Source organism: Mustela putorius, unplaced genomic scaffold, assembly GCF_011764305.1.
Source record: "Mustela putorius furo isolate JIRA1106 unplaced genomic scaffold, ASM1176430v1.1 tig00000228_pilon_pilon_pilon, whole genome shotgun sequence".
Taxonomy (NCBI): Eukaryota; Metazoa; Chordata; class Mammalia; order Carnivora; family Mustelidae; genus Mustela; species Mustela putorius.
In genome coordinates this window covers 30,249,610-30,266,220 of record NW_025421322.1, presented here as the reverse complement: position 1 = coordinate 30,266,220, position 16,611 = coordinate 30,249,610, and the positions used below count along the sequence as shown (strand labels likewise).

The following is a 16,611-nucleotide window of genomic DNA, read 5'->3' as shown; positions in this document are numbered from 1 at the left end:
CTAAGGAGAGAATATTCCCCTTTTCCAGGTGAGTGAATATGCTTATATTTATCCTAAAAAAACCTTAATTTAAAACTTACTGAATTTAAAAAATGCCTTTGAAAGTTGTTAGTGGTGATGGTATTTTTAAAAACATATCAGGCAGACTCAAATATCGGTTCTTTCTCTGAGACTATCCTCTAGGTATAATTCAGTTATTCCCGTTTTCCCATTTTAGTTTATCCAAAGAACTCCAGTTCTGTAGTATTTGACTTATTGCATTGTAGTATTATATATTTTTTTGTTTATTGAGAGAGAGCATGCATACACATGGTGGGGAGGGGCAGGCAGAGGGAGAGAGAATCTTAAGTGGGGCTCGATCTCATGAGATCATGACCCAAGCCAAAATCAAGAGGCGGAGGCTTAACCGACTGAGCCACCCAGATGCACCAGTGTAATCATTTTTTACATGTCTTCTTCATAGACTATGAGCTTCTGGGGGGCAGGTCTTACTTTACTTGGCATTTTATACTCTGCATTGCATAACATCTGGCCTGTTGGAGGTCTTCTCATCTTCATAGAATTGCCATTAGGAAGCAGTTCACATTTAAGATTGTGGCTGAGCATTTTTAATAGCCTTTTACAAATCTGTTATTTGACTGCTACCAAGGCAGGTAGCTGTGCAATAATATCATGTATCAGATGTACAATATCTCCCCAGAGATACTAGATCTCCAGAGATCAGTTATCTGCATTTCTTGTCATTAAGTCATTTTGTCAGTCTGGAAAAATCATTATATATAAAACCATTAGTGTATTATTTAAAGTCTCTATCACTTTAATTTTTAATGGGAGAAATTGCACACTTTTTAAAATTTTTGTCAGGTATTTGCTACCTACATATCAATCTTATCACTTATTTTTCCCAAACAAATCCTTTTAGCAGAGTGGGCAGTCTTAGGGGATCACAACTCCAAACTAGTTGTATTTATGACAGGCTGCTTACATCTTTTGTTTGTTTGTTTGTTTTTGGACAGAGAGAGAGGGATCACAAGTAGGCAGAGGGGCAGGCAGAGAGAGAGGGGTAAGCAGGCTCCCTGCTGAACAGAGAGCCCAATGCGGGGCTCTATTCCAGGACCCTGAGATCATGACCTGAGCTAAAGGCAGAGGCTTAACCCACTGAGCCACCCAGGCGCCCCTGCTTACATCTTTTATCCTGTTGTTTGCTAAGTCACTCATCCACTCCTATGCACACTGGAGACTACAATGTTTCAAGCATTGTGCTTATTAGTTCAGGGGCTGTAATAACAATGAACAGGCTGTGATAACTGCTTTCAGTCCTGGGAAAGAACCAGACATTTTGATGAGTTGAAATGATGTGTTATCTGGTCCATTTGAAGATACTTAACCCAAACTTCTTTCACACTGTTCTGTTCTCTGAATTTCTATTATAATTGTAGTCTGTAATGATAATACAGTGTGGACAGAATTATTATGCTGTTATTATGTTACTTTTTATGGGTGGGAGTATTATTTCCATAGGAAGTCATTAACCTCTTTCAAGATAAAGATTGTCGTGTTACTTTGTGTCATAAGCACTGCTGGAGACATATACATTTTTAATAATACTTGTGGAATTGACAGACAAACCCTCTAATATTCTGATGTTGGTCCCTGAGAACTATAAGAATGGTAGTAACAGCACCTGTGCAGAGGGTAAGATTGGCCTGATGTGATGGGTAAGACCTAGGAAAAGAGCCAGACAGTGTAATAGGTGCCTCTCATTCTCTGAGTCTCAGTCTTAGTGGGGGGTAGGTATTATCTCCCTTTCTACAGATGAAGAAATTGAAGCTTTGAGAGACTTAAGATTCTTGCTCAGAGTTTAAACACCAATGGACTCTTTCTGTCAAAATACATTTATATGTGGATGCATATTTTTGCTAGGAAGGTGATTAAATATTTGTTTTGGTCATAGAATTCTATGGAATTAGGAAAGTAGTGTATGACAATCCAGGCACAGAGCTCCTTCTCTCTGAAGCTCACGGCCGAATGGGGATCAGGTCTGTAATGCTCTCCTGCTTGACATAATGCCGCAGCATCCTGAACTAAATGCTGCACTGGCTTATGTTATTTATGAATAACACAAACTGCCTTTAAACCAACCAGATTTTGCAAATTACTTCTCTAGTTTTTAATAATACATTAAGAAGTAAGAAATTTTAAGAGTGGGATGCGGGTATTTGATTTTATTAGTGGTTTCTAGTTTTCTTGTGCATATATTGGATTTTCATTCTAGTATATGGAATAGGCTTTTAAAAACATTGCACAGGTGACTCAAGATACAACTATCTGTATTTTGAAATTTGTGGTATGCAATTCAGACACAATGAGAACATGTTGGGGTACCTGGATGTCTCAGTTGGTTAAGCTCAGGTCATGATCTCAGCTCAGATACGATCTTAGGGTCATGAGATCCATCCTTGTGGGGCTCCACGCTCAGCAGGGAGTCTGCTTCAGATTTTCTCTCTCCCTCTCCCATGCTCCCTGCTTGTGCATGCACTCTTTCTCTTAAAAAAAAAAAAAGGGAATGAGAATCTGTTACACGTACAACATGTTGTATGAACATTATCTCTGTTTTAGTACTTTAGGTTATTGGTATTACACTTGTTTATATTATGTATTTCCCCAATAGAAAAAATGTCTGTGGCAAATTAAGATATGAAAACTTAGCTTTGGGACTCTATGTTTCCCAGCCTTGAACTTGTCTGTGTTTCTATTACTACTATTACTATTACTACTATTACAGGTATAATTCAAAGGTATTCTGCAAAGTTTCACAGTTGTAGAGAAGGACTTGAGTGGATGGGCATTGTATTCTTTGATTCCCAAAGACACTGTTTTCCTTTGTTTTATATTTCGTTAGATATATTGATATTTATATATATTTTTACATAGGTTGCATCTAATTAAAAGTGAGTAATTGCCTGCTTTTTCTTTTTCCTAGAGCTTATAATTTGGAATGAACATTATTTTTATGCCTTGGCCACATTGTCATACTTCTTTCGAAGTTTGGATTTGCTTCTAACATTTTATCTGTTGTATTCTCAGTGTCTTGAAATATATCCAAGAATTCCTGTTTTCCTGAACAGTGTGGGGCTCTTAAAACCCTAAAATCAAGAGTCACATGTTCCACTAACTGAGTTCTTTAGGTGCCAGCCCCCAGAATTTTTTTAATCTGATTTTTTTTTTTTTTGGTGCTAGTATTACTTCTGGGACGTCTTCATCCTTTCTTCCTTTTCATCGTAACCACTTTCTTCATTTATGGTGATGAAGTTTACCCTCATAGAGTTCCTCTGACTGGCATGTTTAGTTTCTCTGAGGGCAGTAGTGACACATTCTTGCAGTCAGCCCTTTCTTCTGTAACTTCATTTATGTTCTCTTAGATTTTTTACTTGCAGGGTTACCACTTCCTGGTTTTTTGCTGCACTTTATCTTTGTTGGAAAATTCCCTTGTTTGGTTATCCATTTTTCTAAAATGTCATGCAGGTTTGTCACCAGGAGACAAGGGGATAACACAGCGACACACTTTACAGTCTGTGCATGACCTGAGTAACTGATATTCAGTGAACAGTCACTGATAGACTTAAAAGAATTGATGTGGTTGGTCACTAATAGTGATGTAAAAGGTGGGAGAAAATGATAAAACTATAAAGCATTTTGTATCTACAGTATTTTCATCTTTAATTAAATTTTAAAGAGACTAGACATTTTAGAAAAGGTGTATAGGTATGATTTATATAGTAATGATAATGATGATCATTACATTTCCAGAATATTATTGTGTGTCAGGGACTGTTTTAAGTGCTACACATACAGTAATAATCATGGTATAAGATATAAAAGCCTGAGATTTGTATTCACATGCTTGAGTTCTAGTGTGTCTCAGACATGGATATTCTTACGTGTACTGTGCTTGCAATGGAATGTCAAAATTGATAGCTATATATTCTTGTAATTTTAGTGTTAATAAGAGAAGTAGTGACCATGTTCAATAAAACTGGCATTTCTGTCAGTCTTCATAAAATCTTGAGATTATTTTTGCTCCTTTACAAATAGGTAAAACTGATGCTTACATAATTTAAATAAATGGAAATCTGATTTTACAAATAAAACAACTGTTCAAAGAACCTAATAATTAAACAAGTGTGAACTCAACCTAGGTCTAAGTTTCTTATTGTGCTTCAAATTACTCCTATAGAAATAAGGTATTGTTTTTTAGGGTTTTGGTTTTTTTTTTTTTTTTTTTTTTTTTTGAGACTTAGTTTTTAAGGAAGTATATTCTAATCCACTTAGAATATATAGGCTGAGAAGGTTGTATCTCAGTTTTTCATGGGATTATTTCAGTACCATTTATTAAATAAAGGTTTCTTCATTGCCCTATCTAGTGATTATTTTATACATTCGTCATTTGGAATATTCTCTTTGAGCCTTCTGCCTCCTTTTTCTGCTTGTCCAAATCCTGTTCATTCTTCAAATCTGTCTCAGCTCCCAGGGCTTCATAAAATCTTTTCCAGTACCCAGTGTCCATGCTCTGCCCCAGCTGAGATAGCTTCTTTTAATTGCCACAACTGTCTAAGTATTTCTCATTTTTACCTTGAATGTTTTAATTGCTACAGGAAGAGTAGAATGCTTCTAGAGAGTGCAGTCAGTCTTTTTCATCCTAACATCTCCTTGGGTATTTATTTTGGTACTGTGTATATAATAGACTTTCCAGTCAGTATTTGGTCTGAGTTTTCTTTCACATTTATTGGACCATTGTGATTTCTCTGGTCTCTTCCCCTGACTATATATCTGTATGAGTTCCACTCAGTTTTAGTTATTAATAATGTGTAGGACTGGTTCTTTTCTTCTGTTTTTAAATTTTTTTTTATAGATTTGCCTGTTTCTTTTTTTTTCCTCAAATGGATATGGAATAACCTTTTCAAGTTCTTAAAACTTTCTAAGGGAGCACCTGGGTGGCTGTGAAGTCAGTTAAGCCGCTGTCTTGGACTCAGGTTGTGATCCAGGGTCCTGGGATGGAGTCCCATATCTCATCCCGAGCTCCATATCTCATCCCGAGCTCCATATCTCATCCTGAGCTCCATATCTCATCCCAGCTCCCTGCTCAGAGGGAAGCCTGCTTCTCCCCCTCCCTTTGCACATGAGCACGCTCTCTCTCCCAAATAAGATCTTTTTTAAAAAACAAAATTTAGATATTTGCTGGAGTTCTATAGTAATGCACTTTCATAATGTTGTCTGATCTGGGAACATGGTCAATAGGCTCTTTCATTCAAGTGTTCGTTTCTGTTTCTCCGATGGCTTTAAGATTGCTTTGTGTGTGTCAATTGAGTTTGATTTTCTCATATACCCAAATGAAGGAGGAATGCAGTGTAGGTTACATAACAAGTTAGATTTATGTATCATCATTTGAAATGCTGCAGAGCTGTAAATGTGGTTGACAGAATGCTCTGAAGTCATAGCTTTTATGTTTTGCTGGAGGCAAAAGAATTTTAACACTTCCTTGAAGAACCTCTAGGTTTGTGGATTTTAGATGCCTGGATTATCTAATTTGCATACTATCTGGTATTCACTACTAATGACCTGACATTTGATTTCTAAGGGTAAAACAATTATAAGTGTTTTCTTACTTCTTGATTTATTAAGAATTAGATAAAATGAATAGAACTTTCCCCCACGGCTTTATGCAATTGGCACTGGTTTTGCTCCTCTGGTTAATGAGAGTGGTCAGCCAGGCCACTTGTTTTGTTTATTTCTGAGTGGCTTTGGTCTGCCTTAGGGAAGGAAGTTTGTTTTTGGCAGAAAATGTGTTTATTCATTCCATTTGTAGTAACATTGATCCAAGAGGAGCTTTTGAGGAAAACCAGAATGGTTCAGCTTTGAACATAAATAGCTCCCATTCATCACCTAGCTGATAGAAAAAAAAGAAAGATTAGGATTATTGGTATATAAATTATAGACCAATCCTAGAGCAGGATTTGCAGACTCACGTTTCATCAAACAAATTTAACCCTCAGACTGTTTCTTTTGGCCTACTGGTTATTTTTAAAGCTTAATTAGTTGATAACCTCTAAAAATTGTTTTACCTGAATATCCAGCCCCGGATCACCTGTGTTTTTAGCATGGCATCTCAGTAGCCATGGCACCCCTTAGGTGAAGCATAGACATTTGTTTCCCTAGTTAGCACTTATAATGTGGCTCCACCCAATTCAGATGCATTTAACTTTGCAGCCCCTGGAGGCTGTTGGATTAAGAAGTAATCGTAGACCTAAGACTGCTAATGAAGCTAAACCCTCCTCTTCGAGTTAATAGAAGCTGGAATAGTGGGTGTGAAGATTTTAGGTAAAGAGAACTGTAGTGGAATTTGGGATGTATGAGAGAAAGTAGTTGCAGAGGAATCCAAGGGTTTTACTTGAGCAATTGGGAGGATAGAGATGTCATCAACCGAGTTAAGGGAGACTAGGTAGATCAGGTGTGAGGAGGAAAGATGAATAGTTTAGTTTTGACATGTTAAGTTTGAGGTATCTATTTGAACATCCAAGAGGAGATATTGAATAGGCATTGGCTATGAGAGTATGGAATTGGAGATGAATGTCTAGACTGGATAATTAAATTTGAGATACGTAGTTGATACTAAAGCCATGAGATGGAATGAAATCACAGAAGAGAATGGACTGCATTCTGGCACATCAGCATCTGAGGATTTGAGAGAAGTTCAGCAACAGAGATAAAGAGCATCCAGTGAGTTAGAATGAGATGGAAGGGAGTATGGTGTCCCAAAGGACAAGTGTCCTGACGTGGTTTCATCCCAAAAGCAGAGCTGGAGACAGACCCTTATTAGGCAGGTAATTTAGGGACCTGTTAACAAGAAACAAGTTGGTGGGGCACCTGGGTGGCTCAGCCCGTTACATGTCTACCTTTGGCTCAGGTCATGATCCTGGGGTCCTGGGATCAAGCCCTGCATGGGGCTCCCTGCTCAGTGGGAAGCCTGTTTCTCCCTCTCCCTCTCTGAGTCTCTCTCTCTGTCTCTCTCTCTCTCAATAAATAAATAAAATCTTAAGAGAAAAAAAAAAAGAAACAAGTTGGAGAACTGGGGCCCATGAAACAGGGAGGGAGGAAAAGTCAAAACAAGGGTCTGTATTGACCTGGTCACATCTGTGAGTACCTGGGCCTCAATTCTGAGGAAGTCCTCTGAGAAGACATAAGAAATAAGAATATGCCTTTGGGTGGGAAGGAGGGGGTATTTATATACCAGATCCCATTCCCCAGTGGTCAGGGGTTGCTCAAAGGTTGTTGATGTTAACTTCTTCATACTTCCAGGTCAGGGTTCATATATCCCAGGATGGCTGAAGAGTTCTTCTAAGCGTTTCTTAGAGCAAAGCTTGTGAGCAGAAAGTGAGCCCCATTAGTGCAGCTAAGGGGAGGTGCCTCAGCTCGAGTGAACTTGTGAGGCAGTGTGTGAGAGGTATCCCATACAGTCTTCCATTAAGCACTTGCTATTTAGTCCATTCTGCTGCAGAGTTTTCAAGATCGTGGCCGGCCACACTGTCTATGTTAGACTTATAATAGGAGGGTTAGTGAAATAATGTTCATTTTTGCAGTCCTCTACGACTTTTTGTAGATTTGCCTTACCTTCAGCCCGCACTTGAACAGGTCAGGGCGTTGTCCTGGTTCAATGACACAGACCTTCTCCCAAGGGATCAATGCCTGTAATTGACTTATCATTGTTGGGTCATAACTGTTACAGCTGCTCACTTAACAGTTATTACTGAGCATTGCAGCCCCAGTCGAATTCCCTAGGTTCTGGATGGAGTTCCTTCTGTCCCCATTGTGTAGCAGCAGCCATAAGTTGTTACAGGACTCCCCGATATGGTAACTCTTTCCTTAGCATGCTGGTCTGGTAAGGAGTCCAAGATAACCAGGTGGTAGTTGCTTCAGAATATTTCCTGTGTCTTCTGGCAGAAACCACTGTTCTTCTCCTCCGCTATCAGAATTTCTAATCCAGTGAACCTGAAGGTTGTCAATCCTATTTCCATCTGTTGGTTCCAGGACCTTTTTGTCCTTCCCTCCCTTTCTTATCTGTCAGAGACACAGCAGCACCACATTTTAGCCTTTAGAAGACAATGTACGCGTTTGATCATTTACCATCTTGGAAGGCAGTGCCCTATCCCCTCTAAATGTTACTAAGCATATAGAAATTGTGTTCACAAAGTCCAAGACTCTGGCCATAGAATAAACAATTAGGAAAAGAGATTTTTATGTAAAGGTGAGTAGTTACCTTAGTCAAATATGTCCCCCACTGCTTGTGAACTCAGCTAGTTTGTTCTAGTGGCTGTAGTTGCTCTTGGTTATAAAGTTAGAATAAAATCATTTTGAAGATTTAATTTTACCTCAGATGTTTTAGGATTTGCAGATACCTTAATAGTATTAGTAAACCAGTCTTACAGAGGACTTCGTGGTTCACTTGGGTTTTGCCAGATGTACCTCGGGCAAGTAATGGGTTATTGTCATGGAATATAAGGTTCTTGGTACCTCTAACAAAACTGGTATTTTTAATACATTGAAAGGAAATGATTGTAAACTATGATAATAGTATAGAAATATATCTTTTTTGGTAATTTTAGGCCCCTGTTATAAGAAAAAAGGTGAATTAGAAATTTTCTTCCCTTTCTGTCTCTTGCTTCATGATATGATGAGGACTATATACTTCCCTTGGTAAAGATTGTAGTCTTTTGAGTGTTTTGAGGGTGGCAATTAGGGTGTCTTATCTAAGCCTGTTGGTATTTTCCAGGGCTTAACACAATGGCTTACTTTTAGTAGGTTCTCTGTAAATAGTTGTTGATTTAATTCAAGGAGGTGTATGTTTGTTCATATACATACACACACATAAGTGTATATAGCGTATGCGTGTGATATGTGATGGCATTCATAAACTTTGTTAAAGTTAACTTTAATAAAATTACACGTTTTAAAATATAATAATGTTTTAGACTTTCTTCCTTTTTTCTTTCTTTAAACAGATAGAAGGACAAGAACAGAATCACCAGCACTGGCTGAAGGTAAATACGTCTTTTGGGGGAAATGATAATTCAGATATAAATGAAAAGTTATGATTTAAGTAAAAAAACTACATTGGCTCAATATAATTTAAGGAAGATTTTCTGTATATAATATTGAACTGCTAAAAATATCTTTAGGAAATACCCTATACTGTTTAGTTTCTTAGAATAGGAAGTAGTGGGGAAAATGTAAATTAATTAGAACTTTTTTTTTTTTAACAACTTTCTTTCAGTAGGAGAAGATATTTTTTTTGATTTTTTTGTTTTTTCGTTTTTCTTTGAATTCCTTTTTAAGTCATTTTAGTTTCCAGTATAGTTAGTCAGGAAAGGTCTAACCCATAATTCTAGTGGTTTTAATATGTATGTGCTATAAAGGAAGACACTTTTCCATGCTTTCATCAATAAGAATTCTAGCTGTTACCAATTTTGGTCTTCTTGAAAAAGTCTTGCCAAGAACACAATAGCCGCCACAAAAGTTACTGATACAGGTGTCCTCAGTACTTAAACATTTATCATTCTGTAATTGTTTTAATTATAACAAGTTAATAGGTATTTACAAATGTAATTTTTCTGTAGATATATTTTGTGTTCTTCAAGTGAAAATGAGCAGGTTAAAATTTCTTTCTGTGCTCTTCCTAGTCTTAAACAGAGATACTTACATTTCAAAACTTGCCTGTCATTTTACTAGAGCTGATAATAAGACAGTTAGCATGATCATCTTTTGGAATTGTAATTACCTCACCTACTCTGTGTATGTTACAGTGCGGGAGTTGTCAACCTTTTTTGGGGCCGTGGACCTCTGGTAATCTGGTGAAGCCTGTGAATCCCTTCCCAGAATAATGATTTGAAAATGATTTGTGATGTTATGAAATAAGACACATAAGATTAAAAAGGAAATTAGTTATATTGAAGTATAACTAACAAATATTAAAAATAAAAATTTTTGATAGAGTAATATGTATGCTTCTCCCAGTAGAGAATAAACTTCAGCAACAATTTTGCTAACTATTGTAATTTTAAATAGTGATGAATTTGCAGTAACTGTAGTATAATATGAAAATACCTGTTTCTATTGATGATAAGTTCATAGGTATTTCTAGTACACTGCATTGTTGCCTGTAATTTTGATTGAAGGAATTGTAAAACTTCACCTAGAGGTTAGTGAAAAGGTTCCCATCCAAGTCCAGGTCACTGAATTGTTCCTCTGGACCCTAGATTAAGAACTCATGCTTATGAAAAGTTAGCTAGGCTTTCTTGCTCCATCATATTTGAGTAAGTGTGTTTTTTTTTTTTAATGTTGTGTATAATTCATCTTTAAAGAGTGGAGTTACACACTCATTTCTTAAGAAATATCCCAATGGTGTAGGCTAGACGTTCTTGAAATAAATAGCTTTGAAGAAACTTCAGTTTGCTGGTCAATAATCACAGAAACAGTGGCATATTCTGTGGAAAAGGGAGTTGCAGATAAGTGGTAAGCCTTGGAGAGTGCCCATCTCCAGAGAATTCACATTCTGTTTCAAGGAACACGAAATTAACATGTAAAAAATAAAATACCAGCTTGAGATGTTGAAAGTTTAATGAGGAAAAAAAAAAATCATGATTTCCACAGGAAGGATACAAATAGTTAGGTCTGATGCTTGTATTATGGAATCAGAAAGAAAGGTCAAGACTTATAAAAAGTCATCAAATGTTTTACAGTTAGTTCAGTAACATGAACTGTACAATGATCATGTGCCAGCCTAAGCTAGGAAGAGCCCAGAATGGTGTTACTAAATTTGACAAATGGTCGTTCAGAACCTTGTAGCTGACTACCAATAAAGGGATTGGCAGACCTGTTGAAGCTTGACTGATAGCAAAAACACTATTGTTTTGAAGGGGACACAGTGGGGCATCTGACTTTGCGGTATTTTTTGGTTGTGGTGCACTTGGTTTGTTCTGGTGACGTGATCTGCCCGTATGCCGTATTTTAAAAATGTTCTCAAAGGCTTCACTATCAGGATCCTTAGATTAAGCCCCACTTCTAAAAACTAATTTGCTGCTTTTGCCAAGTCCCCAAGTTTCTCTAGTCCTCAGTTTCTTCCTATAAAATTAGAGAACCTGAGCTACATGATTTCAGGTCCTCTCATGAACCTGGTATTCTGGGCTGATTTTCTACCTTTTCTGGGACCCTTCCCTTCCTTTCTCTTTCTCCTTACCAGCAGCGTTTGAAAGATGGTAAAAATACTCAAAGTTGTTAAGTAGTTTGAACTTTTATTTATATAAATATTGCCCTAGTAAAAGCTATACAAAACTTTAAAAGCTATAATTATTAGATAGTATACTTTGTTCAGAATGTTTTTATGATGTATATACTCTGCATTTTGGTCTGCTGGAGTCTTTTTAGCCTTACAAGTGGTACTGATTTTTAAATGTAGGAAGATTATTCAAGTACACATTTTTAAGATTATGTGATTACCAAGAAGAGGAAATTTATATTTTGTTTTCATATTCTGTTTGATTATGATGAGTCTGGAGGAGTTATATTTAAGAGAATGGTTTTAATTGAAGTTCAGGAGCTATAATGTCACTGTTCTGAATTCCTTTAATATGCTGGGTCCAAACAGAGAGACCTGACAAATGGTAGAGAAATATTTAAGGACATTTCTTAGTCACCATCTGTCATCTTTTCTAGTCAGTGTTTTGTTTTGTTTAGTTTTTTTTTCCTTAAAATATTTTTTTTCTCTGAGAATTTTATTCCTAATTTAGAAATTTTTATGCTGGTATTAATTTCTTTCAAGAAGACTTCAGAGTTTTAATTTTCTTTTTTTTTTTCTTAGAGTTTTAATTTTCTTTACTCTTTTTGGCTGAATTATGTGTATTTTCATTTATGACTAAGAAGAAGATGGCAGAATGGTTAAGAGAACTGTTAGGAGCCAGGTTTGTGTGAGTGAGAATTCTAGCCTCATTGTTTACTAATTTGTTGACTTTGAGAAAGTTATTTAATCCTTCTGACCCTCAGGTTGCTCAGAAGTAAAATGGGTATTGTAGTGTTAGACAACCTCCAAAATGGTGGAGAACTTTATAAGATAATACTGTGTATATATTACTTGGCATCGTGTGAGGCACACAGAAAGATCTCAGTCATTTGTTTTTACTTTCATTTAGTCCTCAAAGCGTCCAAGGGCCTCTGCAAAGTGCTTGGGACATGAAAATTAAGTTAAGTCACACTCAGGGCAAGATGGTTTTGATGCCCTTAGTTCCTTCAGTCTGTAATGTTAAAGAAGGTCCTTATGATAAATATTCCTAGATAACCCTTTCTAAACTTCGTTCTCTTTGGAAACTAAAGCATCATAATTACTAGAAAGGAGATAGCTTGTTTGTAATTTTTTGCATATGTGAGTATGTGTTTATAGTCTAATGGGTAACTTTCTTTTGACCTCAGGTTAATGTATTTTAAGATATTTCCGATACTTAATGGGTTGTCAAGTGCCATAGGGACTATTTAATTCTCAGAACCCAGTGAGAACTGAGGCCAGTGAGGAGAAATTAACAAATGGGCAAATATTAGCTTAATATAAGCGTTGTGTGATTCTTCGCAGGATTCATGTTGGATTAATTGTGCATCATTTAATCTTCCACTAAAGTTCCTAAAAAAGTTTCTAAAAATTGACTGAAGTCTAAATTTTTTTTTAAAGATTTTATTTATTTCTTGGAGAGAGAGGGCTTAAGCAGGGGGTGGGGACAGAGGGAGAAGGAGAAGCAGACTCCCCAGTGATCAGGGAGCCTGACATGCTTGATCTCAGGACCCCAAGATCATGACCCGGGCCAAGGGCAGACACTCAACCAACGAGCTACCCAGGTGCCTCTGAATCATTTGAGAATAGAATGAGTTACCCCTGGATATAGTCATGCAGAATGAATACTACGCAGTTGGCTGCTTGGCATGGATGTTGTAGAACAGGTACATATTTGACTAGACAGTCAAGTTTGAGTCTTCCATTTTAGCACATGTTGTGTTTAGTCTGGGCTGCTATAACAAAATGCAGTAAACTAGGTGGCTTATAAATAGCAGAAATTTATTTCTCATAGTTCTGGAGGCTGGAAGTCCCAGGATCAAGGTGCTAGCATAGTTGGGTTCAGGTGGGGCCCACTTCTGAGTTCATAACACAGTTGTCCTTTTGCTGTGTCCTCATATGGTCGAAAGAGCAATGGAGTTTTCAGGGGTCATTTCTTTCAGAGCATTAATTCCATTCATGAGGTCTCCACGCTGATGACCCAATCACCTTTCAAAGGGTTTAATCATTTTGGGTTTTAGGATTTCACAGGTGAATTATGAGGGGACATAGACATTCATGTTCTATCTCTTGCACTTTTATGTAGAATAGAAAGAGCTGATATATAAAATAGGCTTGGTAGCAAAACCAGACAAGAACAGAGAAAAAAATTAGTAGGTTGTCTTACTTACAAAATAATCTAAAGTGGAATCTTTGGCCAAATCTAGAAATACAAATTTTTAAGTGACCGTGTAATGTTAATACCAGGAATGCAAGGATGGTTTAGCAGTTAAAAATGTAGTCATGTAATCTTATATTCTTACAATCTCATATTCATAGATTAAATGAAAAAATGGTTGATATGATAAAGATGAGAGTTCTGCCTCAGAGTGGGGTGTGTGTGTGTGTGTGTGTGTGTGTGTGTGATGTGTATTTAATGCAAAATCAAGTCAAAATCCCAATAAGATATTTGTAGAACTTGACAGTTTTGTTGGTGAACAAAAGACCAGATTAGCTAAGGCACTTTTGCAGATTAATCATTACTTAAATGGTAAGCACAGACCACAAAGAAAAGTGGGTTTTACATGTGACAGACGGCACCATAGACAAAGTTAAGACTAGGATACTGCAGTATTACAGACGAGGAGAAAATACTTGCCATGTGTATAAGCATGGCACCATCAAAACATTGGTACCCAAAAGTCCTATCTAGAATTCCTAAAGTCCAGCTGTGGGGACTGGAGAGTGGCATATCAGCTGGAATTGAATTAGGAAAACATACCATCCTGGGTATTTCAAACAGGGAATTTAATATAGAGGATTGGTTATGAAGGTATTAGACTAGAAGAGCAAAGGAGAAGAAAAGACATAGAATGGCCAAAAAAAAAAAAAAAAAAAAAAAAAGATGGGATGACGGCTTTGCTACCAGAGACCAGCTGCTCCCACCATTAGACGGTGACCCACAGGCCGCACTTTGTTCTGCCTCTAACTGGGGCAGCACATACTGGCCTCCCCTTATCTGACTGCTCTTAGAGCAGTTGCTGGTGTGTCCTGGCTAGAGACAGAAAGCTCTCTCTCTCCTGCCTTCTCATTTTCCAGTGCCTCTTATTGACATAACCTAACAACTGGAAAGAATGTCATGTACAGATTCTGGGCCCCCGCAGTGTGGACTACAGTGCATAGAAATGTAGGTGTAGGAAAGATTGTAGAAAAATAAATAATACAAGTTACAAAGGACATGAATATAAATTTTACAGATGACCTATAAACATGGAGAGGCACATTTTTACTGGTAATCAAGAAAATGTAAATTAAAGCATCATTGAGATATTTCACAATCTAAACATTAAAGCTTGAGGTTTTGGAGGATGGAAGAGAGGTGATCTTTTGCTAGTGGAAGAGTGAATTGATAGAAGTACTGTGGAGAGCAGTTTGGCACAATGTAGTAAAATTATAGTTGCCCTTTAATTTCTATATGGCCATCTGGTGGAAACTCTTGTACATGGGTATATGTAGTATGAAAGGATATGTGTAAAGCATACTTTGCTAAGAGAAAAATTGAAAAGGCATTGTCCCTCAATAGGTGAATAAGTAAGTGGTTTTTTGAACCACGAAATACTGTATACTAAGTGAACATGGGTAATTCTCAAAACATTAATGACTGAGAAAAGTAAGTTCTAAAAGAATATGGACAATAAATCATGCATATTTGAAAAGCTGTGTTATGAATACAGACCTCCATAGTAAAAATTGTAAAATATGTTTGGAAAGGAAGCATACTTTTAGGATTAGTTTTAGGGGATGGAGGAGGGGAAAGTTGGTTGGGGAAGGTTGGAAGGTTAACTGCTCAGAAACATAGGGAGGCCTCTGAAGCACATACGGCGAAATGTCATTGCTTTAATCTGGTGGTAGAGTATGTGAGTGTATATATTTATTTATGTTTAAGTTATTTTCTAATTTTAAGACATAGAAAGCAAGAAGGACTTAAGAATCAGCTCCTCTAGGAAGCCTTTGGTGAGGTGTTCCTTTTTCCGTATGCTCATTGCGTTGTCTGCGTGCTTCTGCGTGGAGCATGCCGCACCATTGTGGCTGGTCTCTTCCACTCGTCTGTGAATTCCTCTGTGCCAGATACTCACTGTCTGTTGTAGTATTCGGCAGACAGGAACTAAGGAAAGGTGGTTTGATTTAAAATAGCAACTATCACCAGGCCCTGTCAGCACCAGTTAGCTGTAGAAGTACTCAAGGTTTTACATAATGCAAGGGGTTTTATTTAATGGCTCATCCATGCATTGTTGCATGGGTATCGCAAAGTGTTCAGACACCTGAATTCCAATCCAGTCGTTTTTGTTGGGCATCTTTGAATGAGTTGTATGTGTATCAGTATCAGTGTATCAGTGACTATACATTTAAATTTTAAGATTAGAAGAGTGGAGGACAGGAGAGAGAAAGATAATCTCAGGCAGACTCCCTGCTGAGTGCAGAGCCAGATTCAGGGCTCCATATTACAGGGCTCCATCTCAGGAACCCCTGAGATCATGATCCGAGCGGAAATCAAGAGTCACACACTTAACTGACGAGCCACCCAGCTGTGCCCCTCTATATTTAATTTTTAAAAAAATTATTGATACAAAAGATTACCTTTATTTGTAAGCATGAAAGCCTAAAAGACTCCCTGGATCCAGTGATAACTGAGGAACTGGAACCTTACCCAGACCTTTGAAGTTGCCTGGTACTATGGCCCTGTCTCTCTCCAGAGATAAAAAGTATCTCAAACTTGGTGTTTATTATTCTCTTGCATTTTTATATATTTTACCATATATGTATGGATATAATCTTTTATGGGTTTCAAAATAGTAGTCCTTTTTTTTTTTTTTTTTTTTTTAAAGATTTTATTTATTTGAGAGCGAGCAAGCGAGAGAACTTAAGCAGGGGGAATAGGAGAGGGAGAAACAGGCTTCCTGCCCAGCAGGGAGCCTGATGTGGGGCTTGATCCCAGGTCGCTGGGATCATGACCTGAGCAGAAGGCAGCTGCTTAAGGACAGAGCCACCCAGGCGCCCCAGTCATCCTTTTTTAAAAAAAGATTTTATTTATTTATTTGAGAGAAAGTGAGCAAGCAAGCGAGCGAGAGGGCATGAGCTGGGGGAGGGGCGCAGTGGGAAAGAGACTCTCCAGTGAGCAGGGAGTCCAATGCTGGCCCAATTCTAGAACTCCAGCGTCATGACCCAAGCCAAAGGCAGCCACCCAACCAACTGAGCCACTCAGG

At 37.5% G+C, this 16,611-nt stretch overlaps 1 protein-coding gene across 8 annotated transcripts in view; it reads left to right on the top strand.

Annotated features, from left to right (window-relative positions):
• Window positions 1-16,611, top strand: part of CYRIB (CYFIP related Rac1 interactor B) — a 145,001-nt gene that overhangs the window by 81,390 nt on the left and 47,000 nt on the right. For all 8 annotated transcript variants that reach the window (XM_045078127.1, XM_004743560.2, XM_013051764.1 and 5 more), the window contains one exon: window positions 9,057-9,095. In XM_045078127.1, the coding sequence (XP_044934062.1) occupies window positions 9,057-9,095 (39 nt within the window). The remainder of the gene's footprint in view (window positions 1-9,056; window positions 9,096-16,611) is intronic.